Source organism: Sylvia atricapilla, chromosome 4 (genome assembly GCF_009819655.1).
Source record: "Sylvia atricapilla isolate bSylAtr1 chromosome 4, bSylAtr1.pri, whole genome shotgun sequence".
In the NCBI taxonomy this organism is placed as follows: Eukaryota; Metazoa; Chordata; class Aves; order Passeriformes; family Sylviidae; genus Sylvia; species Sylvia atricapilla.
The window spans coordinates 61,032,424-61,058,040 of NC_089143.1; the positions used below are offsets into that span (position 1 = coordinate 61,032,424).

Here is a 25,617-nt window from a genome sequence, read left to right on the forward strand (position 1 = left end):
TGGATCTGTGTAAGCCCTGCTGAGCAGTAAGGAAAACACCCCTCTGTTATCAACCCTTGCCTCCAGCACAAATCCAAAAGAGCCCCATACCAGTACTGTGAAAAAAAACTAACCCGGACAAAACCACCTGAGAATCTCAGTCCTACTCCAATCCACTCATCTTATTTAATGAAGAACAGCTGAGATACTCCCTGACATCATATGAAGGTACACTTCTTCCTTGCACCTAATGTCTCCACACCACAAGCAAAAAGCTGGATAACAGATAATGAAAATATTATGTACCCAAGCACTTGAACGGTATTATAGAAAAGGTGACAACAGAAGGAACTCAGAAAAACTGGGATCCTGCATGTCCCACTTAATTCAGATTATTGCTGAAAGTTTGAGGCTCTGCAGAGCTACCATTTTCTAATTTTAATCCCTATTTAGGAAAAGCAGAGAGGCATTACAGCCCAAAACATAAAAGACAGCAACATTCAAAGCAGTCTCAACATAAAACTTTCTTTTCTTACTCCAACGCTTTTTCAAAGTTTTGATAAACTTGCACAGGATCATCCAAATATGAAAACATCCAAGTAGAAACACTCCTTAAGACTTGCATGATGGATGGTTACAGCACTAATTAAAAAAGAAGTCACTACCTCACAGCTGCATTCCATAAAAAGGAATGAAACTGTTGGGAACAGCTGGGAGTTTATGTAGCAGGGGCTGAAGATATCAAAACAAAAGACAGTGCCTGAGAAGCAAACAGCATTCTTTCTCTTTTTGGTCATCTCTAAATTTTATTTATTTTAAAGACTTACATTTGTGCTATGACTGCTTCTTTATGAAAAAGATAGTCAAACTAAATCTGAAAAGAAACCAAAAGCCTGTTCTTGGAATGTAAAAGTAGCAGGTTCTTCTCAATTGGAAACTTGTATATTATGGATTTGTTTTTCCCCTGAGCAAGGGGAGAATTTTTAATTTAAAAAAATGTATACTGAACCAAGTAGTGGAATTACCTTTAGCAAAAAACAAAACAAAAAATCCACCCAACACTCCCCCCTGCCCCCCCAAAAAAAAAAAAAAAAAAAGAGAGAGAATAAGGTGGGATTCACTCCTACTCCAAAAAGGGATACTACTCATTACAGAGACAGGCAGATGCATTCAGTGTCTGGCTGAACACACACTGAGCTCTGCTGCTCAGCCTCCCCTCATTCCTGAGTTTAGCAGGGCTACTAACCTGTACTAATCATTATGTCTAAGCTCAGCACATCTTCATTTTTAGTTGTTTCTCCTCCAAGACCACACCTTTATCTGGCTTGTTAAGAGTCTGCTAAGAAGTGGACAAGACAAGGTTTTAATCAAATGTAAGCAGTAACAACAGGTTTTATTCAAAATTTCCAGTAAAGAGGACCCACTAGTTTTGGAATAAAAGTACTTAAAAGTACTACAGCTTACATGTATATAAAAGAGCAAAGATAAGAAAATAAACCAAGCAGAAAAAAAAATATATATATATATTTCAAGTTTGAAATAGACCCCCACAGGGATACTGAAGTCCTCAAAACAATTAACAGTTACTAGGTTTGGCAAAACAAGATTCTCTCACAAAATTAAAAGCCTGCATTTGTTACATAAACTGTATAAAACTGCTCAATAGTTAAAGAGCACTCTGTACAAATTTGTCTTGAAATACATAGAGCTGCAGCCTTTAAACTGCAGCAATCATTTTGTCCTCTTCATGGGTAAAAACCTGCACAATTGCTTTGGGGGAAAGGAAGAGGCAAAAAAATAGTCAGACCTAACAAGAAGAAGCCAGTATGAAAACAAAATGCTCAACAAAACTCAGACCTCAGTTTAAACTAGCACGCTATGTTTACAATATATTCTACATTTCAGTTGTCATTTCCCCCTCCCACTCCCACCTCCCCCCATTCAAATATTCCTAATTCCTTTATGAACTAAATCTAATTAATTTCTAAACTTTCAAATACACCATACATACATTTAGCAAAAGAACATACCTAACATTCTTACAGCAGTATGGTCAGGACACAATTTCAGAGATAGCACACAGTTATGGAGATTAAACCTTATGATGTCTTTTACTTTTGAAGAGCACAGCAGCCATCAATGTAATGTTCCTAAGAAGTACTGAAGAGAGGCTGCAAAAGACTTGGCCAACATCCACTCTTAGCTCCAGAGGACATGGGGGAAAGCAGTGAATGCTGAATGTAAGGAAGGAGAATCTTAAGAGCGATGGCTGCAGAAAAATCCTTCAGGAACTCGCTCCAGCAGACTGAGTTTGGCTTGGACTCCGTCGTCCCTCTTGTACTAAGCCCTGTAAATCAACTCCACAACAGTACATTACAATGTAAACTAAAATTCTTTATACCAACAGTATGTCAGAGGGGTTTATTTATCTTTGTTTTCTCAATCCAACAGTTGGTCACAGAAGTCAAGTGTTTTTATGGCTCTTTTTCAGCTGTTGCCAGTTGAGGAGGGGGAAAAAAAAAAAAAAAAAAAAAGTGTGTCTGACTCATACATCTTTCAAGTACATGCAAGGCTCAACTGTTTCCAAAATGCAGGAGCTTGGGACCTTTTAAGACACTGAAGAAATAGGATTATGAGGAGAGCCCATCTGAGTAAGTACTTTATCCAGCCACTGAAGGGGACCATGGAGATGTATCTCTATCCAGCATGGAGTGCTCGTTACATCCTGGCGATGGTATTCAGCTCCCCAACCCTGGAAATACAATCATAAGCAGGGAAAGAAGAAATAAATGACCTTCTATTCTAATACTAAATACGTGAAAAGCATACTTCTTACCAAAATACCTTTCAACAGTCATTATCAGCAGGGTGGCACAGCACCCATAGCATCCACCAACACATTTCAACAAAGAAATCAGAAGCTAAAAAAGTCATAAATGTAGAAAAAGGATAATTTCAGATCCCCTGGAATAGAAGTCTTTAAAGACAACCTGTAGCAGTGTAAAATTTCCCCATACATCACTGCCAGCTGCCTGAGGTCCCTATAAAGCCTCTGAAGAGGGAGATATTCAAATCTTCTCTGCCAAGACTGAAAATAGACCAAATTGTGTGGAAATGCTGCCAAACAGATCAAAAAATTAGAAGATTATAAGACTGATGTGGAAATACGGGTGAGGCATCTGTCTGACAAGAACCAAAGTGTCATTCTCAGGATGGGGATGATAAACTGAGCAGTAAGTCAGAAGCATTCCTCCTTGGAGAAAGTGAGCATGGATGGTCATCCCCCATCAGGCTGTTCCTCAACTTAGGACAGGTTTTGTTTCAACTCATATCTGATTCTGTTACAGTAATTACCAAATAATTATTTAAAATATTTATTTAAAATTACCAAATATTATATTTAAAAGCATTCAAAATTGTTTTGTAAGTCAACCATTTTTGGGGTAGATCTCAAGAGAAGACTGTGACATCTACAGGTACAGTTTGCTCTGCTCTGTATTGATCAAGGGATTAATGAAGGGATTTCCAAGGTCCCAAGACAGCTGGCAGCAGCTCTGAGCGCTGTGCAGTGCAACTTCCAGCACACAAGGGGTCCTGTCTGACTGTTTAGGCAATACTGCCATACAACTCTGCAGGATGCAGAGCTGTAAACAGCCTATCCCATTTTAGGGACTCCTGTCTTAACACATCTGAAAGTTCTCACCCTCCCATCATGGAGAGGACTGCAGCATATCGCCTTCTTAATTTGATTACTTTCATTTAAGGACCAGCCCTTTCATATCAGTACCTGTGTTGACACTCACACAACAGCCACATCACAAATCCTGACCTTGCATGCCTTCCTAGAATAGAAAGGTATGCATATTATTCTAAATAACGACTGCAGCTCCTAATTTGGGAGTTGCTGGTCAAGATTTAGAGGACTTATGTGAAGAAACATCTTCTGCAAGTCACCTCAAGCTTTCTAAGTATGTGGGCCAGATGGTTTTCTGTCCACAAATACTTCATTTCACTATGTGTCTTAAGACTTAACAAGCATTCCATCCTTAAAATTCAACAGCCATTAATAGGCTGATGAAGGGAGTTATTGGGCCATTCATTCATACATTAAGAAAAAACAATTCACTTTGCTTACAAAATAATCTCAAGCCAATGCCTACATACCTTTACAAAGCTCATCCTCAGAGTGCACATCTTAGTAAGCTCATACACTGTCTCAAAGCCATGGTTCACAGACTGAGCCAGGAGCTGAGCAAACTCTTGATTATTGAAAATCTTCAGGCTGCAGCCACTGGGGATTTTGCAGACGGTGGTGGGATGGAACCCGTGGTGGTAGTTGCAGTTCCGACTCTGCACGAAGATGCTGCTGTCACTCAGACACTCCGCGTACACTTCCCCTCCAACGTAGTAGAGATGGACACCTGCGAGGAGAAGGGTAGCAAATTCACACTCTGTGTCTGCTTTCATGCTCTGTCTCCACAGAGATAGGCTTCTGTTCAAAGAGATAAACCTTAATTACATATCAGAGTATCATCTGTCTTCATTTTTACTTTTCTCTTTCATCAGCAGGCAAGCTGAAGGAAGATTATGTACATATGTATGTATGTATGTATGGGAAATCAACATGTTGTATATTCAGCAACACTAAACTAGCAAGCACAGTAGTTTTGATGCCTTCCATCGGACAACCTGACCACTTGGAACTTTTTCTCATTACATTTAAGTAAAGCAGTATTTGGGAATGCAAGCAGAGAGAACAGAAACCTGCTGCATCACTTGTAGATACTGAAGCAGCCCCAAGCTCGATTCTCCAGAAAAGTCTTGAATGCTAATTTGGGTAGCATGAGTTTTGTCAACTAGTTTTAATTCCAGAAAGCTAGGTGGGGAAAAAAAAGGCCTTTATATTCCTCAGACCTATCTACCAAATGAGGGTACACGCTGATTTCACAGTCCTTGCCCCTTCTAGTGCCTGCTCCTTCACCTGTCATCCACAGCAGCAAAGGCCCAGAAAAGTAACACACAGAGAAGCTTTGTGTCAGTAGGAGTCAATTCTAAAGGTTTTGAGAAAGCAAGAAAATTTACCTTCTGTGTTTAAAAATGGTTTATTTGCTACTTAAACCTTTCACCTCCCACAATGTCACAAATCACAGAGGTGAACACGGAGAATTTGAAAACTCGACTGCAGTCCAGTAAGAAAGCCTTGGCTGTGCTCTGTCACGTAAGATTTTGCCACTGACTGTGTGGGTATATACATACTCCCACCTGATCTGCAAAAACATTTATGGCTATGTCTTCAAGTTTGGGATTTACTCCTCCTTTCTCAAAGACCAACAGTTCTACATCACCATTACTTGTACACATTTACTTATTCAACTGTATCCTTGTCTCTCCCACGCTCTGCTTTGGTACACACGCAGTTAAGTGCTTCGGCAGAACTCTGCCTGCAGCTGGGTTACTCCTAACAGGAAAAATGAATGAGGTGTTAAATAAATATCCTGATACTTGGGAAGATGGATGGGGAGGAAAAGAAGGAAGAAGTATCAGCACTTGAGTGGCATAACACAGGTGTGGTGCACTACTGAGAACTGCACAAGTTCTCATGAAGAGAAAAGCTCTCCAGACTGGGGGCTCTGTCTCAAGGACCTGACAGTTCTCTTCAGCTTCAGTTCTTTCCTCCTCTTCATGAATTGGCACATCTACCCCACTGCTTGGGCAAGCTGAAACCCTCAGCTGTCTCAGAAAACTTACAGTTTACTAAAAATGTAAATACCTAAAAAATGTGCCTTGCAGGAATGGTCAGCTTTGCCTGCCATTTACATTGCAGGTGAATTCTCTGAAAACAGGACTGTATTAGTCAGGCATAAAGGTGAAGATTTTCTCTTTCAGAGGAGTGTCACAAACACAGAAGGAAGCACAAAATTCCCACTGAAAGAATCACCAGCCTGTGAAAAATGCACTTGGAATAAACGGTTTTAGCAGGTTACCTCCCAAAATACATGTTAGGATAGCTAATTTATATTAGAACTATGGCTAGATAAAACATTTGGTGCCAAGAACCACAATTTGGATTTCCATATACAGCAATAATCAAGATAAATCAAAACATTTCATTAGACAAACTGCCTAAACCTCTAATTTAGATTTCGATAGCCTTCAGGCAACTGAAAATTGATTAAGGGTAAAAGCTTCCTGTAATTACACACCAGGTAGGAACAATACTTTGTTTATACAACCAGGCCAGAAAATTATATGTTTACCAACAGGAGCACTTCTCCCACATGCTAGGGAGGAGCAGCTTACTCCCGAGGGAAGCGACCCAGGGAATGGATGGCCAAGTCCCAAACAGACGGCCAGACCCCAAGCTCACCCTTGCCGATGTGCCGCCTGGTGTTCTCAATGGTGGAGTTGCGGTTGACGTTGGAGAGCAGCCCCAGGCAGAACCTGTTCTTGTTGTTGGAGGGGTCGGTGAAGCCGTCCACCAGGATGCTGGTGGAGGACGCGTGGAACGCCTCCCCGACGCGGTTGTTCAGCTCGTAGTAGACGATGGAGCACCAGTGCTTCGGCTCTTCGTAAGCCACTGCCTGGACATCTGGAAAGCCACAATGGAAACCTTACAGCCCAACAGTGCTGGAACGCGGGCCTGAGGAGTGAAGAGCCGTGACCCTGCAGGTTTGGGCTACTCAGAGTAAAATAATTCCAACTCCAGACTCAGCAGAGACAAAGGCTGGCACTAGGTATGAACAGGAAAGGACAGAAAGCTCCTGGGCTCATCCCAAGCAGTGCCCCAATATCCCTGCCCCAGTTTCTAAGAACATGCTACAGTGCAGGCCCAGACAGCAGAGAAATGCTGCAACTGTACAACTCATCTTTCTTTCCTATTCAGTAGATGGATTTCTACTTCAGTTCATTTTGCTAACAAACTACAAGTCACCTTTTTGCTTACTGCAAGGTTGTACAGCAACAGAAAGAAACAGCATCACACAACTGCATTGAAGACCATTCCTCACTTTATAGAGAAGTACAGCAAGGCAGCTTAAATACACAGTCACTAGATCAACCTTTAAGCATTCAGAGCACAACCACATCTTTCTCCAGGGTTTTTTGGGAGAACGGTAGACTTCAAAAGACCTGCGAGAGATTGTCATTTGTCTGCAGAACATGCATGAAGCACATCCCCAAATAAAAGAGGGCTACTGAGGGGTTGTGGTTGCTTTATGTGTGCCTTCTTTTAAATGAAGCACACTATTTCACTACTAAGACTAGAAAAGTTGGACTTGCTGCTGAAACACCAACTTTGCAGATCCCACCTAGAGGGCAAAGTGCCAAATCAGACTGGTATTATGGGAAAACTTGTTTTTTCTGGCCAGAGGTTTCTTTCTCCCAGCTCCAAGTTTTTACTGATATCAATCAACTCAGATTAGTGTTCATATTTTCCTCTGTTCACAGATTAGACCACTACAAGTTTTTGTTACAAAAACAGAAACCCAAAAGTCCCTTTCAAACTAGCAGTACACAATAGATACAAAAGGTGGCAAATAATCAAGAGAGCAGGATACACATACTAATCACTATGGAAAAACTTCTGAGCAGAATGTTCATTGCTAATAACTTGCTTAAAAACACTGGTAAAAAGCTGATCTTTCCTGATACTCTGGCACTTTTTATCCCTTCACATCACTTTTGAAGAGGAAAAGGAAAAAAAAAAGAAAAAAAAAAGAAAAAACAAGTCTTTAATATTTAGTAAGAGGTTACTACATTTTTAATTCCCATAAAGATGCCAGCAATTATCAAAGCTGCAGCTTTGCCCCAGTTCTCAAAAGTCAGGAAGAAATCTTGCCAGCTGGCCATTCTTACAGAATTAATCATATCTCTCTCACACAGATTTCATACTGACTTCCTTACATTTGCTTTAAGTCATGCAGAGCAGGTGCGTTCAGTCTCTCTATTCCCAGCATGGGCCAACAATGGAAATTACCCAACTTCATTGACAGGATGCAGCTTGTTAAATCAAATCTCTTAAGACTAACAAATCACCATGAAGAACACGCTTCTACAAAGTTTGCAACAAAAAATGGTGCAGTAAGTTCACAGTAAAACCTTTTCTTCTACAACCTGCAGCAGATTTTTTTTAAGTAGTGCAATCACAGCATATATATGTGAATAATAAACATGTGAAAGCACCCAAAAGTCTTTCTTTTTAATGAAGGGAGAGATGAAAATCCATTGTACTAAACTACTTGAAGGGAAAAGTATCAATATAAAATTTTTGTTTTTAAATGGCTGTATGATAAAGAGCAAGAAGAAAAATGTAAACCCTCTTTTCTTTATCATCTCTCATGTATTAGAGGAATTCTACAATACACATTTTGGGAGAGGGACACACATGCAGAGGTCTGCAGTTAGGCATAAAGTTTGATAGATGTATTTTGGACCAGTAAATTTCTGGCCCAAAATTCCTGCAAACTACTCAAACACACAGAGCGTAATCTGTGTGATCAGCAAAAAGTGGAAGTGCTACAGATGGGGTTTATCACATGCAAAACTCATTCCAAGCAGAGAGTAAACAGGCTAAAACAAAAGCTGTCCAAATTGTCCTAAGAGGGCAGATACACTTCCTGAAACCAGACATTGAGCTTAGCAGCAAAACAAACACCAAGAAACCCCAAAACACCTCACAAACACCAAAAAATCCAGGACACAGCAGTTAAATTGTGCATATGCTTGTGATCTTGATAATGGTTCTGGCACAGCACCAGCTTGCTGCTCTTTCTTGGCATGGGCCACAAGTGTGTGAGCTTGAGTGTTCTCTGAAGGGGCCATTTCTCACCGTGTGATGATGAATGCACCGAATCCTTTACTCAGCAGCCACGGCTGCTGCTGCTTGAACAGGCAATGAGTAAAAAGATGTCTGTGTCACAGTACATAAAGCAACAGGCCCTTATTTCACACAGAACTTTAAAATTTAAAGAATTTTAAAGCCTGTAGCAACGCCACACTTCAGGCAGATAACTCTGTATTCTGCAGTCTCGTAGGAGTTCTTTCCATTCAGAGATTAGTGGAAGTTCCCAATAGAAAACAAAATTACTTTGGTCTTTGAGTTGGTTGGGAGTAAGAAAGTAATAAACCCCATACATTTCGCATTTTTAAAAAGTCATGGGATAGATTCCTGTCTTAAATAAATATTTACATTTATAAATAATCTCCAGCTTTACTATTTCAACCCTTACAACAACAGAAGAAAAATTACATGGCCATTTCTTTCAAAACCAAAAACTTTCCTGAACAACAACCATCCAAAATTAAAACTCCGCTATTACTCATAAGTTCTGGAGGTTCTTTACTCTTAAGAAGGGAAGCAGAAAACATGAAGGAAGTGTTCTTACCTCCTCTGTGCACGTCAGGGGGAATTGCAGGTGCCATCATGTTGGTATCCATGGGCTGGGAGGTATCGTGTGTCATCGGATCTTCCGGAGGCAGGTAAGTGGGTGGGGGAGTATCAGCTAAATATAGAAAAGGCAGAGATACATGAGCCCTTTCCTCTCTTGAAAGCACATCCACATATCCACATAAACAGTTTGAGCCTGGAAATGCTTCCAGCCTGACTCAGCTATAAACTTCCACCCACCAGAAATCTGAAAAAGCAATCATGGACCTCAAATAAGGAAAGCAAAGAATTAGTGTGCATATTAAGCACAACTGCAATAAAAACAAGTCACTTCACCCCCAGATAAAGCCACAAAAGAAAGCTCAGCTGTGTTTCCAACCCAGAGTTTTGCAGGCTGGAGGTGCCATACAAATATCAGGGCACAAAGAGGTCTCAGGCCCAGCCAGCAGTAGATACTGAATTTGTTAAAAGTGAACAGAAGCTGGGGCAGAAGACTATCAGTTCAAGCTTTTCTGTTGCCAACACAATCCTACCAGCAAATGATTTAAACATCCCAGCTATATCCAGGACCTTATCATTGTCAGTGCAAAGTATTAGCTCTGTTACATAGACTGGGAATAGTAGAAAGTGCTCAGGAGCCCAAATTCTACAGAAGTGGCCTTGTGGGTCTGGAATTTCTCTGTCAGTCCCATTCAGGGCTCCATCACCAGCACAGAAGCCTGTGCACACTGACCACACCCATTAAAATTTGGCTTTCAGCCCTGTTTGAAGTGTCCCAGCCAGCACTGCCCTTCAGCTGCCTATTCCACCCCAGGAAAACTTCCCAAGAGATTTCTTAGAAGCTGCAGGAAGTTGTCAATGTCACCATTTCCCAATACACCAGAGGACACTCTCCTCCAGATCAATTGCACATCTGAGAGCAAGAATCTTGCTTGATCCCTGCAAGGTTTCACTGCAAAAGCTGGGATTAGATTACCACTGTGCTGTCTCTGCTGCTGCTCATCCCACACTTACTTCCATTACTGAGAGTATGGATTGCAAGCTACCACAGCAAATAATCACAGGGGATTCCAAAACTCTGAAAACTAAATTAGCATCAATGAAAGGCAGGAGAACGCTCTAAGTTTGGGGTGGGTTTTTTTGTGGAGTGATGGTTTTGTCCAGATTTTTTTTAATGTATTTTTTAAGAAAACACATGTTCATGAGATTTATTAACTAACTCACTGTTTAGCAAGTATTTTGTGAGAGCTTTACATCTAATGCTGGCAGGTGCCTGGCTAATTCCCTAACTTGAACACATTCAGCTGGATGAGAAAGCAGCAGAGAAAGACAGAGATGGCAACAGGCTGCGTTAAAAGCTTAACAAACTGCACTGGATTTTGAGTCTCATGCTTTACTAAGTCTTAAATGCTTGTGTGTGTGCAAACATGATCTTGGTCATGCACAAGATTCCAAGGCCATGGGCAACAAATTAACCAGTATCTTGAAAGTTTTCAAGGCTAAATGCTTTGCCCCTTTATTTTTGTATTTTCCAGAAGTCAGGCTCTTTCCCCATCAGTGCAAGATGGACAACTGTCCAGGGCTAAGCATCAAGGACATCAGTATCCTGACCTCCCCTCTAACTCCATTTCTTTACTGCAGCTGCTGACATTAAGGACAAGTGGACAGAACAGACCTTCAAAGATCAAGTGAACTTCCACAAGCCAGCATTCAGGAAGACCTTGTTAGGTCTTTATCTCTGTTGGAAGAGCCCCAACCACAGCAATCATGGTTACAAAAAAAAAAGGCAGCTGGTTTCACAGCAAATTCTCACATTTTTTTAGAAGAGCCAATACAAACTCTTTCCTTCCTTCCAGCAAATACAGTAGTCTTCACTCACAAGAGAAAAATTTGCAACAATTATCAAGAGAAGCAATCTATGGATATTAATTTCATGTAATAGGAAACAGATTTTCACAAATCTGCTACTTTGTTTACACATCCCCTGCCCTCAGCCCCTGAAGGAAACAGGCAAACAACATCAGTAAGCATTTACACTGCATCCTTCTCCCAGCATTTAGATCAAGAAATCCAACACAGACTGGTTTTGTAGTATTTTTATCCAGCCACGTGTAAAGGCTAAAAAAAGGCAGCTTCATGGAGTTTTCTACAGACACCAGTCAACAAAGGAAGGCTCTTCTCTGACTGTAGGTAGTAAAACAGACTGAAGAGTTATTTTAAGGGCCTGTTTTTTAAAAAAAAAAAAACTCCAAGAAGCAAATATACTTCTTTTATAAAGAAGTATATTTGCTTCTTGGAATTACACCACTACGAGAAGAAATTGTTTATCAAGTAGCAATAACGTGATCACCTTGAGAAATATCCTTTTTCTGCAGAACTAAAGCCTTGTACTGAACTTATGATCATAAGCAAGGATGATTTATCTCTAGCATCACACTTCTGGTGCATTAAACACTACACTTTGTGGGCTAAACTGCTGAACTGGTCCCCAAGACATTTTGGATCCCGCTCCACACCTCACCAGAGTTCTACTGTAATGTTTTAACTGTGTTTGAAAGCCTTCAACATTACCAAAGAGATTGCACACTCTTTATCACCTTACATCTCTTAGCTTGCTACTGAACACAAGTGTTGGCTGATCATTTGGTGTCGTTAAGCAAAACAACCAGCAGTGATGTTGGTTTTCAAGGGAAGCTGACTGTACCTGGCATCTGGAAAGGGCTTCCTGGGTCTGAGCTGGCTGGAGAATGAGGATAGGTGCTGCTGCTGCTTCCAGGCGAGTTTGGGTAGCTGCTGCTGGGCGAGTGGGGGAACGGGTGACTGTTGGGCTGCTGGAAGGAGTCTGGGAAAGTCGCGTTGTGCGGCATGTGGGGCTCGTTCTGTCCCAGGTTGCGGAACTGCGCCAGGAGGCTGTGCTGGGGGTTGTACTCGCTGTGCCTCGGAACCAGCACTGGAGGAAGAACTGCAAAGGGAGAAAGAGGGAAAGGCCACAGCGTTGGAGACTCAGGTCTAAAGGTATACAGGGGGAAAAACCCCACATTCATACCCCCCCAGCATACTCTCATCTGCCTCAAAAACAAGGCAGTCAAACCTAGGAGCACATGTCCAAGCAAGAACTCCTTCCCTTACATCCGGTTACTGCACAGCTCCAACCCACAGCTCCCTGGTTTGCCAGATGGGAGCTTGTTTCCACAGAGGGCCAGTGAAGAAGAGCCAAGAACAAACCACAGTTCTGTGTTTCAGTCTTGCTCGCACAAAGAGATGCTGGGAAGAGCCTGACAATGCTGACATGCAGTTCCTCCTGCCGCACTTGTCATCCAGCTAATCGCCTCATCGCCTGGAACCCAAACCCTTGCTCAGATGAACAGAATTTGGTTTTGGTTTTTTTGTTTGTTTTTGTTTTTTTGGTTTTTTTTTTTTTTTTTTTCTGAAGACAATACTAATAAGCCTTGAACTCTGTTTGGTCCTAACAGCTGTAATTTTATTTTTAACCTGGACTATGTTCTTACAAGTTACTATTAAAACAACTATTAACTCTTCAAGTCAGTTTACAAAATGTGTAATTTAAACAAAATTATGTAGTTCAAAAAAACCAACTGAGCAGCAATTGAACTGCAACTATGTGCTACTATGGGATCAGAGAAACATCAGAAACGAGTGACACCACACTTCTGAAGCCTTCTCAGCAGTGAAACAAAGGTCTCTTTCAAACTGGGATAAGAACATGACACCAGATACACTAAGATAAAAGAATCAAGTCTTTTTCCAGTTCCTCAGCTTCTATCTGAGTGCCTCACAGCAAAACCCAAGCAAACCAAAGGATTAAAAGCGCTTCTTTCCACAGAAATTTTTGGGTGATGGATAGAAGGGGAAAAGCAAGGTCTGGGAGAGGGAGGTCCATGCACAAAGTAGTGGAAGAGATATAAAAAAGCAAGTCTTCTTCACATCTTTCCCCTTTGAAACCTCCCTCTCCCAGCTCCATGTCTGAGCAGGACTGGAAGAAATCCCCCCTGGATAGTCCGCCTTCAAGAGAGGCTGCCAAAAACACAACAAAACCCAGGGAAAACAAGCCAAGGCTACTGCTCCCCCTCCTTGAGACTCCTGCTCTGGCCTTGACACCTGGGCACACAGAAGAGGAACAGGAGCATGTGTAGTCAACAAGCCTATACAGACACAGCTATCATTCAGATTAAGAAAGGTGCTTTGGAGACAGCTGCTTTATTAAAAGCCTGAATTACAAACTAATTGCCAAAAAAAAAAACCCAACCAAATTACATTTTCTTCACATGACAAACAGGTTCTTCCAGGACACTGGGGCATCTTTACTCTTCCAGCACTTGGCTATTATAGAATCAGCACTCGGGTCTTTACTTTAGTGTCCTGGAGTCTGAGAGTACCAGGAGAACCACTCAACACATACACAAGGTGTGAGGTCTTTGTTCATGCTTAAAAGGTATATAAATGCCACACTAAAAACTCACTCTCTATTCCTAAAATCACAGATTAACTAAAAAGAAAATAAGCTTTTTTCTGCATTTGCCTAAGAGAGAAATTAAGCTCTCATTTTTGCCTGCCAATGGCATTAATGCAGGAGTAGTCTGATTCCAGAAAGCTTCATTTCTATATTCATTCACATACACTGAAAAAACCCAAACCCTCACTACTGAAATTAAGGCTGAAGAAACAGGTTTTAAGCATTTAGTCTGAACTCTCAATTTCTCAGAGCAACCTCACTGAGATTCCAACAGATCTCAAATATTTGAGGCAGATGTCACCCTTAAGTAGATTTGTTCAGATGTCAAAAAACCCAACTCCACTTTACAAGGCATAGACAAATGACCTAATTATGGTGCTTTCTGAAACACATACATCTGTCATTCTATGGATGTTTTCAATTGCAAAACACCCCAGGAGAAGCTGCATCTCCTCCAGCTGTGCAGACTGTTTCTTGCTCCCATGCAACCATTCTGACTCACCACTAGAAAAGGCTGTTAAAAAAAGTTACTCAGCGTTCAGGTGGACATCACAAATCCCCTCATCCTCGACATGTCAGAGCTGAGCTCTCTGAATATTAGGGTTTCTCAAAATTAAGCTTGTTCTGTTAAACCAAGCAGTCCTTTTGCAGTAGGTCAAGTACTATTTAATTGTCACAGTCAACATTTGCTGGACTAATAAATTACCAGTGAAAAAATTAACAATGAGATCATTTGTTAAAATGTATTTTCCCTTTCCTGTCTTTATGGTTCTTCCTCACTTTTCTAAGCATTAAAAAAACACAGCTTTCCTATCTCTTCCTTTCCTATGGATGAAGGTCAAGCCATTAACTTTTATGGAGTTAATTTGTGCAGCAAGTACATCACCTACCTTTCCCATCCCCTACCTCACATTAAACAATGACACACATGACATCAGAGGAAGCCACATGATTTACAGCATTTTAAAATAGCAGGAGAACAGGATATTTTCTGTATGTTTTCTGTAATTAAATTAATGCAGTGCCAGATTTTCCCAAGGTATATATACATGTTTTCTCCTGTTGGGCAGAACCACTGGCAAAGTTCAGAAGGACTTGAGATAAAAACAAGTCTCCTTTTCCCAGGTGTCCTTCATGCTAACCCACACTTTTTGTCCAACTCTGTCAACCTCAAGGGATTAAATGCCAACTTCTTCAAAATACACAGAGAAGGGGGAAAAAAAAAGAATACAACTGGTACTGATACAACACAAATACTCTCAAAAATTCCATTGCAGAATTTACTTTAGGTGCTGCCCCTAATTCACATACTCCCTGCACACACAAAACCTTCAATGAGGAAAAGCCCTGGAAGGCCACATCAGGTGGGACAGACTGCAGTGCTCCAATTAGTCCAACTCCAAGTCACTCACTGCCATAACCTGATCTCTCTGCAGCTCCCGGCTTTTTTGCAGGGAAGCTGCTCCTAGTGGAGCCACAGGGGAGTTAATCTGAGTGCTGTTCACTCAGGAGTACAGACATGAGCAGGGACTGGGCCCTTTGGAGCATGGGAGATCAAATCAGGAAGGGAGATTCACACCTTTCTTGCTCCCCTTGCCCCTGTGTAAGGCACTGAGCTTCTGGTCAGGCTGCAGACCTCAGCCACATGGAAAAACAAATTATTGAGGCTCGGTCCAGGAGGGGAGGAGGCTGCTCTCTGCTGCAGCTGCCAGCTCCAGGAAGAGGTATAATTGAAGGGGAGAGAGCATGAGAGAGTTATTCAGTGCTAAGCCAGCACACCTGTTGCTACAAAATAATGAAGCAGCGCACATCTTTGCTGTGCAGATCTCTGCAGGATGTGACTCTAACCATTTGCAAACACAATTCCTCCCTTCTTCAGCGGAAGGGAACATTGATACAATAAAAAATTACTTTTTTTTTTTTTTAATTTAACATCAGTATTATCAGCATATATTTAAAGGAAACATAATATTGAATACACTGTTGTCTAAAAAAGCTGCTGCAACCGATTTGCCAATTCAACCTCATTAAAGTTAATGGAGTAGAACCACAAGTCACCCGACAGCTTGATTTCTGTAATTCTTCAAACACTGGATTAAAAGGTTTTACGTGCTATATTGTGGCTAAATTTTGCTCCCAAGTTTTTCTATCAACGTGGACCTGGAGTTGAGAGTTAATACATGACTACTACCAGAAAGGTGACTAGTAAGGAAGAGGGGGAAAATAAACCCCCAGGAAGCAGGCTGGGTATGTTTGTGGAACTGTAGCTGAGATCCCTGTCTGTCAAGACAGCCTGGGAATTGGGGAGCTTGTTTTTACCATGCAAATAAGACCAAGTATGCCTGCACCAAACAAGAGGAGCTGCATTAAAGAAATTAGAGCTACAGGGCAATTTAACCCACAGGGCTATTTCATCTAGGAGCCAAGAATGCCAAAAATACAGAAGATAGACCAAAGGCAACCTGGCTGTTCAGATAAATGTTCTGACTAACCACACCAAGGAAGAAATGCTTTTATGAAAATGTAATAGTGGCCTTTGAAGAAACTAACTGATCTCTACTCTTTTTATCTTCTGCATGTCACCCTGTTCTTCTTCAGAAAACTAACAGCTGTGCTATCCTAAATAAAGATCTTGCTTTTCTTTTTTGTTCTAGTCTCACATTCCAGAGATAATGATTTTAGCAAACACAGAAAGTCTCCAACTTATGAACATAACTACTTCTTTTTTTAAGTTTCTCTGTGAAAAAGCCCAAACTAATCCAATCCAAAGGACCTGCTGTACTTTCAAAGCAGCATATTTTCTATCCAGATGGGTTTTGATTATCTTACACAAGCCCAGATGACAGCTAGCTTCCCTCAAGGGCTCATTTTTTCCACACCCTTTCCATGTTATGTGAAAATTTGGGTAGGTATCTCTCTTTCCACGTATGGAAATTGAAAGACCATGTAATGAAATACAAAGGGGCCACACATAAAAAAGCAGACTTTGATCCACTTCCCTTGCCAAAGTAGATTCTACTACTTCTGTAGAAAAATTATTTATTAAATAAATGAAAAAAGAAAAACATAAGCAATCGGTGCTGCACTTTTTGCGCTTAAAAATCATGACTTGGTTGACATATGTTCTGTAAAAGGGTTTGTACCACAACAGGGCCCCCAGTGCTAATGAAGACCTGACATCACTATCATTAGAGCACTTTAATTTCCAAGCATTACATAGCTGCATTTTCATCTGAATTTATGCAAAGCCACGTATGTTTTGCCAGAAAAAACAGAACTTCAGGTTGGGAAGGCGGAAAATCCTAAAACAAAAGTTCATGCTATCTGGAAATAGGAAAATCCTGCAAAGACTAAATTGTAACAAAAAGGAAGAGTTAGGAGAAGGAAAAAAAAAAAGAAAAAAACAACACCACAAAACCAAGAAAAGACAGCAGCAGTGCTAAATTAACAAATTTGAACCGTCCTGAAGACTCCCAGCTTCATTTCCTGCCTTTGAGGTCACAGCAGCTGAAGCTGGCTGTGGCATCCTGATGAGCACTGCAATCCCACGCTGGGAACAGAGCAGGTACCAACAGATGCTGAGCTGAACGTGCTGCTCCCTGCAGCACCAGGGAGTCACCGGAGCATTCTGACTGCAAGGTCCTTGCCAAGGTCCTGCTTGTAAACAGTAAAACACTGTGTAGAGAGAAAACTTTTTCTATGTCATTAGGTTTTCTCATGTTGCCCGAGTTATTTTTGGTTAAAAATATAAAATTAATGTTCATCGTGTCAAAAGCAATCTCTGAGGATCGAACTGCTTAAACCTCTTCCAATAACCCTTGGCTGTGGTATCACAGCTTTGCTTTGCTCATTTCTCAAAAGGAGAAATTCCAGTCTTTGAGACTTTTGCTCCAAACCTCTGTTCTAGTAATTGCAGCTATTCAGCAACCTGTTCTGGGTAACAGAAGGACAAACTTTCTACTCCAAGAGAAAGCTGACAGCTGTCTTGTTTCCTCAATTCTTAATTTTATTCTGCAGTTTTGGGAGACCCCACAGCTTGATTTGTCATTTTGCGTAGTTACAAATGAAGACCGTAGTAAAAAAAAAAAAAAAACCCAGGCAAAACAGTTGTTACTTTACTGCCTTGGATTTTACATGAGACATCTGGTCTAAATGCATTTGACAAGTCATATTAGGACATTTCCTGCATTACAATATTCAGCTAACGTTAGATTTCATTTGTGGATGCTCTGATAAGCTGACATTCTGATTAAACCGACATTTGTCAAGGTCAATTTCAGAATTTAGTACTAATTGTATGCACATTAGTGAGGGAGTCCTTGTAAGCAGATTTGGTGGAGGAGCAGTCCTGATGCAGGAGGAAGTCACAGTGACAGTGTGTATTAACTCCGACATTTACACAGACCAGAGTTCAAATTACCTGTACCAAAGCCACAGCCACCATCCTACTGAGCAGGTTAAAACTTGGAAGTCTGGTCTTTCAGATCAGAAGAAACATCTGTATCTGGGTAATTCTGAAGTAAGAATACATACACAAAATAGGAGAGAAACATATCTTTCTTGACAAGTTTTATCCCCTTATTGCAGTTTCTTTTTCTGACATATGCTAAGGCGAGACAAGGAAAGCCCTGCTGTTAGATCATTCCCTCCTTCCACCTCATCATTTCAATTCCTCTCCCCCAGCTCTGGTAGGGAATTTTAGAACTGAATCCTGCAAAGCCAAAATGAAGGAAGTTTTATTCTGCTTGCCAAGCAAACTGACAGTTGCTTTTGCTATTTTGGGGAACCATCCTATAATTGTGCCCACCTGTTGTAGCAATGCTATTTTTAAAGTCACACCCAAGTGCACACAGCAAAACTTCTCAGGGATGACACTCTGCTCCCTCACCCCCAGCCTGCAGAGGTGCAGAAATCCTGCTATGGGAATCATACAGGAACAAGGATTTTTGTAGCTTGGTTCTACATATTAACTCTGAAGGGATGCAGCAATTTTGCTCTCCCTTACACCCCAGAAGCAGCCTCCCATTTGCCTTTTTCTCTCCTCCTTCTGGCACTGCTGGCATTATCCTCCACCAGGCCTGGCTCTGTGGGAGCCTGCAGTAGGTGTGTTGCCTTACAGAGCCTCACTGAGAGCAAAAAGCAGAGGAGATCAAAGACAAATATGGAAATAATCAGGTTAAAGTCACAGGCAGAGAGTCCACACCAAGAGCAAAACCAGCATGACACACCTACCGCTCTCCTCAGAGCCTGGGGACCTGGCTGTTCTCATGGCAAAAAGCAGCTGTACACACAGGTAAAATGTTTCTGGCCAGCAGTACACTTGCTGAAGCAGATACACACTTTGAATTCATGGTTATAATTGAAAGGAACATCACAGTTTTCAGGCAGAATTGAACATTCAGCTCTTATGACAGAGTATTTGCCTGCATCACCAAAAAGCAAACACTGCTTGTCCCCAGTTTGGCAGGAACACTGGCACCATCAGCTTCATAAAGCCCCTTGATACAGAGCAGCCAGCTCTCTGAAGAAGAGAAGCTTAACAGAAGAAAATCATTCAGCCTTTTTTTTTTCCTAAGTTTTATTGGTAATTGCAAAAAAAATGGGGGATAGCCATTTACTGAAACACTGCACCTTCAACCACTTCCACACGTTAAACATGAAAACTAAGTTAATTTCTCTTTTGCCTCCTTTGTGAAATACTAGAAAGTCAGAACCTGGCAGGATGATGGGCAAGAACACTTAGTAGAGACAAACACAATTCTGCATCAGAAGGGAGGAGAGCTAGTATTCACTAGCACTTCAAGAAAATTAAATGTTCAGTTTCTTCATCTTCCTTCCTTCCCCTTCAGCTAAGGCAAAAGAACTGAACCTCCTCCCCTAAAGCCACATTAGAGATGTGACTTATTATTATTATTTTTAATAGCAGTGTCAATTTAAGCACCTCTTCATCCTCCCTGTTCTGTATTCCATTCCTGTTGTTTTGCTGTTAGAGCAAACAGGATCCAGGCCTTTTTTTCCCCCCTTAAATTCTGGATGAGAGCTTTCCTTTGGTCCCATTGACATAACTGAGGACAGAGGCAAGCAGCAGAGGCTGTATCTCCACAGAAATCGAAGGAATAAAAGACAGGAAGGACATGTCTCAGGAGGGACTTCACACATTCTCCAGCAAAACCTGAGAGGCCATTTGTGGCATTTTCAGAGGGATGGGAAACATCATGTCAGGTTTTTCCTCACAGCCTCTGTGTATGCAGTACACCTAATTATTTAGCCTGGTGCCTTTACACCTAAGTCTTGATGATACTTAAGGATAATCCCAACAGGTATCTCTAAAACAAAAAATAAAACTGAGGAGAAGCAGCAGATTCAGCCAAGCAAGCACCCCAGTTCAGCTAAGCACGCCAATTTTTAAGAGGCATCAAATTCAGACCTTGTCCTCCTTAATTAAAAGCTTGCTTTGCCTTGCCAGGGGAGAAATCTGACAGCCATTAACTACCCTGCTCCAGAAATAATTCTGCACACAACAGATCTAGGGAACAGCAGCAGTGAGCTTCTCTAACCCATGTCGAGGAGATATTTCCTCCTGGCACTCCAAGTTCGAGGTTGCATTCCCACTCCAGCAACAAGTCTCTACTTTGCCTCTCATGTCCCTCCACCTCCACAGGGCCTTGTTGGTACAGATGCTCCTGCAGCCTGTACAGAAGTCCCTGTGCTGCCCTGATCAGCCTGAAAGATAACACAGCAGGAGAGAGGAAAAATGACTGGGATCTGGTTCAGCACAAGGCCACAGGAGCAGCTGTGCTGGCACAATGCAAGGAGCAGGAGCAGTCCATGCACCCCTCCATCAGCTGGCTGGTTCTAGGCTGAAAGAGTGTCCCAGTGTCACAGGAGGGCCACCTTCCTCACCTCCACCCTGGGCCCCCACACTGTTGTGTCTCCATCTGGTTCCACCTGAGCAAGATGAGGGCACTGAGCTTGCCAAGGTAACTGTGCCAAAACGCCTCTGTGTGCAGGGACACAGGGAGATCCCCTGTTTGAGACTGCTGACAGTTTTCTGCCTCCTCTCACTGTTTACAACCTGGTCCTCTCTAGCCTGGCTAACAGAAAAATCTGACTTTGATTCAGGTGTAGCTTTGTAGCTGGCAGACACCACAGAGTGCTGGTTCTCATGCTGTCTAAGCTTATCTTCACAGGCTCAACAGTAAGGATGGAGTAAGATGTAAGGTAGAAAATCCATTCTTGCCCCTGGCACTGTGGAAACTGAGACATATCCACAGCACTGATTTCCCAACAAAGAACATCACCTTACTTTACATATTTCAGGATTTACCACTAATCCATTCCGCAAACCTTACACAACACTGAAACAAATCACACAACCATCAGCAGAAGAATGAAAGGATAGATGCCATCCCATGCATGGATCATACTTTTCAGATACTGGTTCTGCACAAAACAGTTAAACAGAGACCACACTGTCAAGCAGAGCCAGAACTTCATAATGTACCTTTCACACAAAACATGTACCTCACACAATCTGAGTTTCCAGTTTTGCTTTTTCAAGAGAAAGCACATTTGTAACCCTTCTGGGAAACACAAACCTTGATATCTGCTCGAGTCCATAGATTGCTGTAAATGGTGACTCATGCATGAATTCTCACTACCCATTAATCTAAAAGTGTAAGCACTTATGTGGCAATAATGGTGCTTTAATGTCCTGACAAAAATGGAAAAAAAAAACCAGTTAGCAGAATTTGGGAGTGACTGTCAGGAAATGAAGATAAAGACCATGCTTGGAGGACAGCAAGAACAAGGAAGGGACAGGAAAAAAGAAGCCAGAAGTTACAGAGCACAGCTCACCAAGCCAAATGGGAGTTCAGCTACCACCTGTTTCCAAAAGCTGTTTTCCCATTCAGCTCCACACAATATCCCTCAAAACCATCTGTGGCTGACTAAACACAAATCCCTCCTATGTTACATACTCAGCCTAAAATGCACATTTTAGTTAGGCATCTTTTGGAAGTTTTATGCTATCTTGCATAACTCACTGAAGTGAAAAAAGATTATGGACATAGTCTCAAACTGCACCAGGGAAGGTTTAGGTTGGATGTTAGGAAGAATTCTTTCACAGAAAGGTTGATCAGACATTGGAATGGGCTGCTCAGGGAGGTGATGCAGTCACCATCCCTAGAGGTGTTTAAGGAAAGACTGGACGTGGCCCTCAGTGCCATGGTCTGGTTGACATGGTCACGTCTGGCCAAAGGCTGGAAACCATCTCAGAGAACTTTGCCAACCTAAGTGATTCTGTGAAGTGACAGGGTATTTACAAATACCTGGTTTTAAATATGAGAAACGGTCCATATGAGAATGTTCTCAAACTCAGTATTTGTTTTCAATACTACAGCAAAATGAGTTAGAACATGTAATCTGGCATTACAGTAGGAGCCCAACTGTTGCCCAGTCTGATAGAAACAGATGTTCCAGGAATCTTAATTTTCAGTATTTTGGAATACTGAACACAAGCAACCAACCCAGACATATGCACACAGCTAGAAGTACAAGTACATGACTATTTTACTATCCCTCTTGTACTTAAGATAAAATTGTTAAGGATTTTTTTAAAAAACTTTTTCAGAACCGTTTTTCAAGAGCTGAGTTCCCTTGTTCAAGCTGCTGCTGCATAAATACATACATTATGGGTATTGCATCTGCCATTCCCATGATTTTTAATACTAACACAGCAAAGGGAAATATTTAACATCAAGATATGCACTGTGCATTGCAGATCCAAGACAAAGGCAATTTCCATCCACAGCAAAACAATCTTGCAACAACCTCATTTCCATCATGGTTCTGTGTATCCTTGCCACTCTACAGACAGCTGCAGAGTTTATGAAATGGCCAACACTGATGGACTTCCCATATTTAAAGCAGGGCAGTCCACCCATGCCTGCGGTGCATTTCTGCAGCTGTCCCTGCACACCCTCACAAACAGCTGGAGACCAGTGATGACACATCCAAGCACAGTTCAGCTTAGTCCCTGGAAGTATTCCCTGGCAACAAACTTGCATGAGTGAAATTAAACACGGGAGTTATCACAGAGAGGTTTGGCCCCTGAAGAGGAGACTGGAGAGAGAATGGGTGGCACCTTAAGGAAAGAAGCGAGGCAGTGGGTAACAAGTAAGCAAACTCTGTTTGCAAAACAGCTGACAGTACAATTTCACACACAACCAAACAGTGCCATCAAAGCCAAAACTGAGGGGACTATAATCTGCTGTCTAAACTCAAAGTCTTTTTAAAAGGCAAAAAATTGTGAGAGATACTAAAAACAATATAATTTTCTGTAGGACGAAGAAACTGAAGTGATGAAGTGAAATAATTTGAAAATACTACTACTACTATCAGTGTTATCACTGCTGGGTTTCAGAATGGTTTTCAAGCACAGATAATGCAAATAAATCTTTTACGTTAGCCTGCAATATTTCATACAAAAATCACAGATCTGCACAACAAATTAACTGAGGGATGGTGGGCACCAACATTCTCAGAGGATACCAGGCCCAGCAGCCTGAGGCACACACCAGGACTACCTCTGTATAGTGATAAAACATTTACACAAGTGAAGCATTCACCCCGTGGAAGGGAGAACTGCTAATTAATGCCTACATCCAGATAAACTGCAGAGGAAGAATCTGACATGTGCAAACAGCCACTTTTGCTTATTTAAGCCGATGAGTCACATAATTAATTGCCACACTTTGCATTGTTCAGATAAGGTGTAAATGTACAAACAAGGAAGAACCTACCAGGACTTTCCACCCGCTTGTAGTGGTAGGGATTGATGCAAACCTCCTTCTGTTTGGAACCAAAGGGGAACTCGCAGCATTCCAGAGGTTTCAGTTCGTGATGGCTCTGCAGGTCCGGCCAGCGCCACACTCTGCAGTAAATGACATGTGGGAGCCCCTTCCGGTGTGACACCTGCAGCCGCCCATCCAAGGAGCGAGGAATTGTCACACAGTTGCTGGGCTGACCAGGACAGCTTAGTGCTTTCTCCAGCTCCTCCATGGCACCTTTCTTCTTCTTCAGCTTTTTCACTAACGCGTCAACAGCTTTCTCTGCCCATTTCTCCTCTTCATCCCCTTGCTTCCACCCCAACAGCCTCTTCACTGCTGGGCTGGTGAAGGAGAATAAACTTGTTACATTCATGGCGACCCTGCTGTGGTGACACCACAGAACCAAGCAGGAAGGACTGCCCTGTTCTTCCACCACCACCAGGGCACAGCAGATTGTGGCAGCAGTCAAAAGCGGCCCGGATCAAACAGCTCTGGTCCTTTCTCCTTTTCAATCCTCCAGTCCCATGAAGGCAGCGCTGACATCCCCCCCTTGATCGTCACAACCTTCTCATTATTCTAAATCCTTCTGGTTGACAGCCTAAAGGAGGGTATCAGAGAAAGAGAAAAAAATAGGATTTTACCTTTCAAGTTTAACATACAGCAGTTAAAAATATCCCCCACCTCAACCCAGGAGAAGAGTGTGATCAAAAAAGAACCAACAACAAAACAACAACAAATGCTGACAACCTCCAGGACTGGACTCAAGACACATCTGATGAAAACTTAAGCAGCAGGATCGGCTGCTGAACCCAGTCCATCCCTATATTAGAAATTCACATTAAATATAGCCTAAAACAGTCAATTTAAATTTTTCACTCTTAAGTGTGAGGGGTGCTACAATCTGCCTGTCTCCTGTTGCAACCTTAACCAGGAAAACATCCCAAGGAAACAGTGCAGCATCACTAGGGCTTTTTTTTTATTATTATTTATTCTAGAGAGCAGCTAGAAGCAATATTCCTCAACAGCAATATGCTGCCCAGCTCTCTCCAAACTGCCAGGCATAAAGTTCAAAAAATCACTGCACCTAGACTTGAGCACAGTCTGAAAAAAAAACCCCAACCAAACCCACCCAGTTCAAGTTTACCTCTTACTCACTTTGAGGAACAAAGAAAAAAAAAAAAAGAAAAAGTGAAACTAGAAAGATCTTAGCCCTCACTCACATGAGGAAGAAAACTGCATCTGTCCAAGCCACCCAAGAGCCCTCAGAGCTCGTAAGCAGCCTATGAGGGAAAGCTATCATGAACTTCACCCATTATCCACTGACCCTTTGTGCTGCAATGTCTGCCTGATAAACTCAAGGACTCACGAAGGAGTGGGAAGGACAAGGAAGTCCAGATAAGAGGATTTTAGACAGCACAGCAGTCCTCAAGCTGGGAGCCAAGGAATGGGACTAAAGTGATGGGTCAAGAGGGGGAGGAACACCACATTTGAAGGAGTCCCAGCTGTGAGCAGCAGGTTTTGTCCTTGTCCAGGCTGAGAGCAGCCAAAAGGCTCTGGCAAGGGAAACAGAAGAGACCCACGACTGGCAGGGAGGGGAAAAAGAGACAAAGAGCACCACACCACTGACTTTCAAATAGACAGACAAGACAGGAAACATATCCTGGACTGGATACCAACAGGTTGCAGAGGAAGGGGGAAGGGGAAAAGGATATGAATGTTTTTATTGCCATCAGAACAACACAAAAAAACCCAACCAACCAGCAATCTATACACACAGAGAATAGAAGGTGTCAGCACAACCACATCAGACAGGATTTCACAGCTATACTAAGACAAGATTGCAGACCTTAAAATTGCAAATGCTATGGCACACTTACTCTCTTGCCTGTCATACACTGCAATGGTTTCATAGTATACCACTCTATCTGAAGAGCTTTAAGCTGAAAACC

At 42.0% G+C, this 25,617-nt stretch overlaps 1 protein-coding gene across 4 annotated transcripts in view; it reads right to left on the reverse strand.

Annotated features, from left to right (window-relative positions):
- Nucleotides 1-1,353: 1,353 nt before the first annotated feature.
- SMAD1 (SMAD family member 1) overlaps nt 1,354-25,617 on the reverse strand; it is a 43,552-nt gene continuing 19,288 nt past the window's right edge. For all 4 annotated transcript variants that reach the window (XM_066318077.1, XM_066318080.1, XM_066318079.1 and 1 more), the window contains exons 2-7: nt 23,642-24,266; nt 12,069-12,326; nt 9,363-9,479; nt 6,347-6,568; nt 4,144-4,400; nt 1,354-2,731 (exon numbers count right to left, since the gene is read on the reverse strand). In XM_066318077.1, coding sequence (XP_066174174.1) covers nt 2,588-2,731; nt 4,144-4,400; nt 6,347-6,568; nt 9,363-9,479; nt 12,069-12,326; nt 23,642-24,041 — 1,398 coding nt within the window. In that variant the 5' untranslated portion in view covers nt 24,042-24,266 and the 3' untranslated portion in view covers nt 1,354-2,587. The remainder of the gene's footprint in view (nt 2,732-4,143; nt 4,401-6,346; nt 6,569-9,362; nt 9,480-12,068; nt 12,327-23,641; nt 24,267-25,617) is intronic.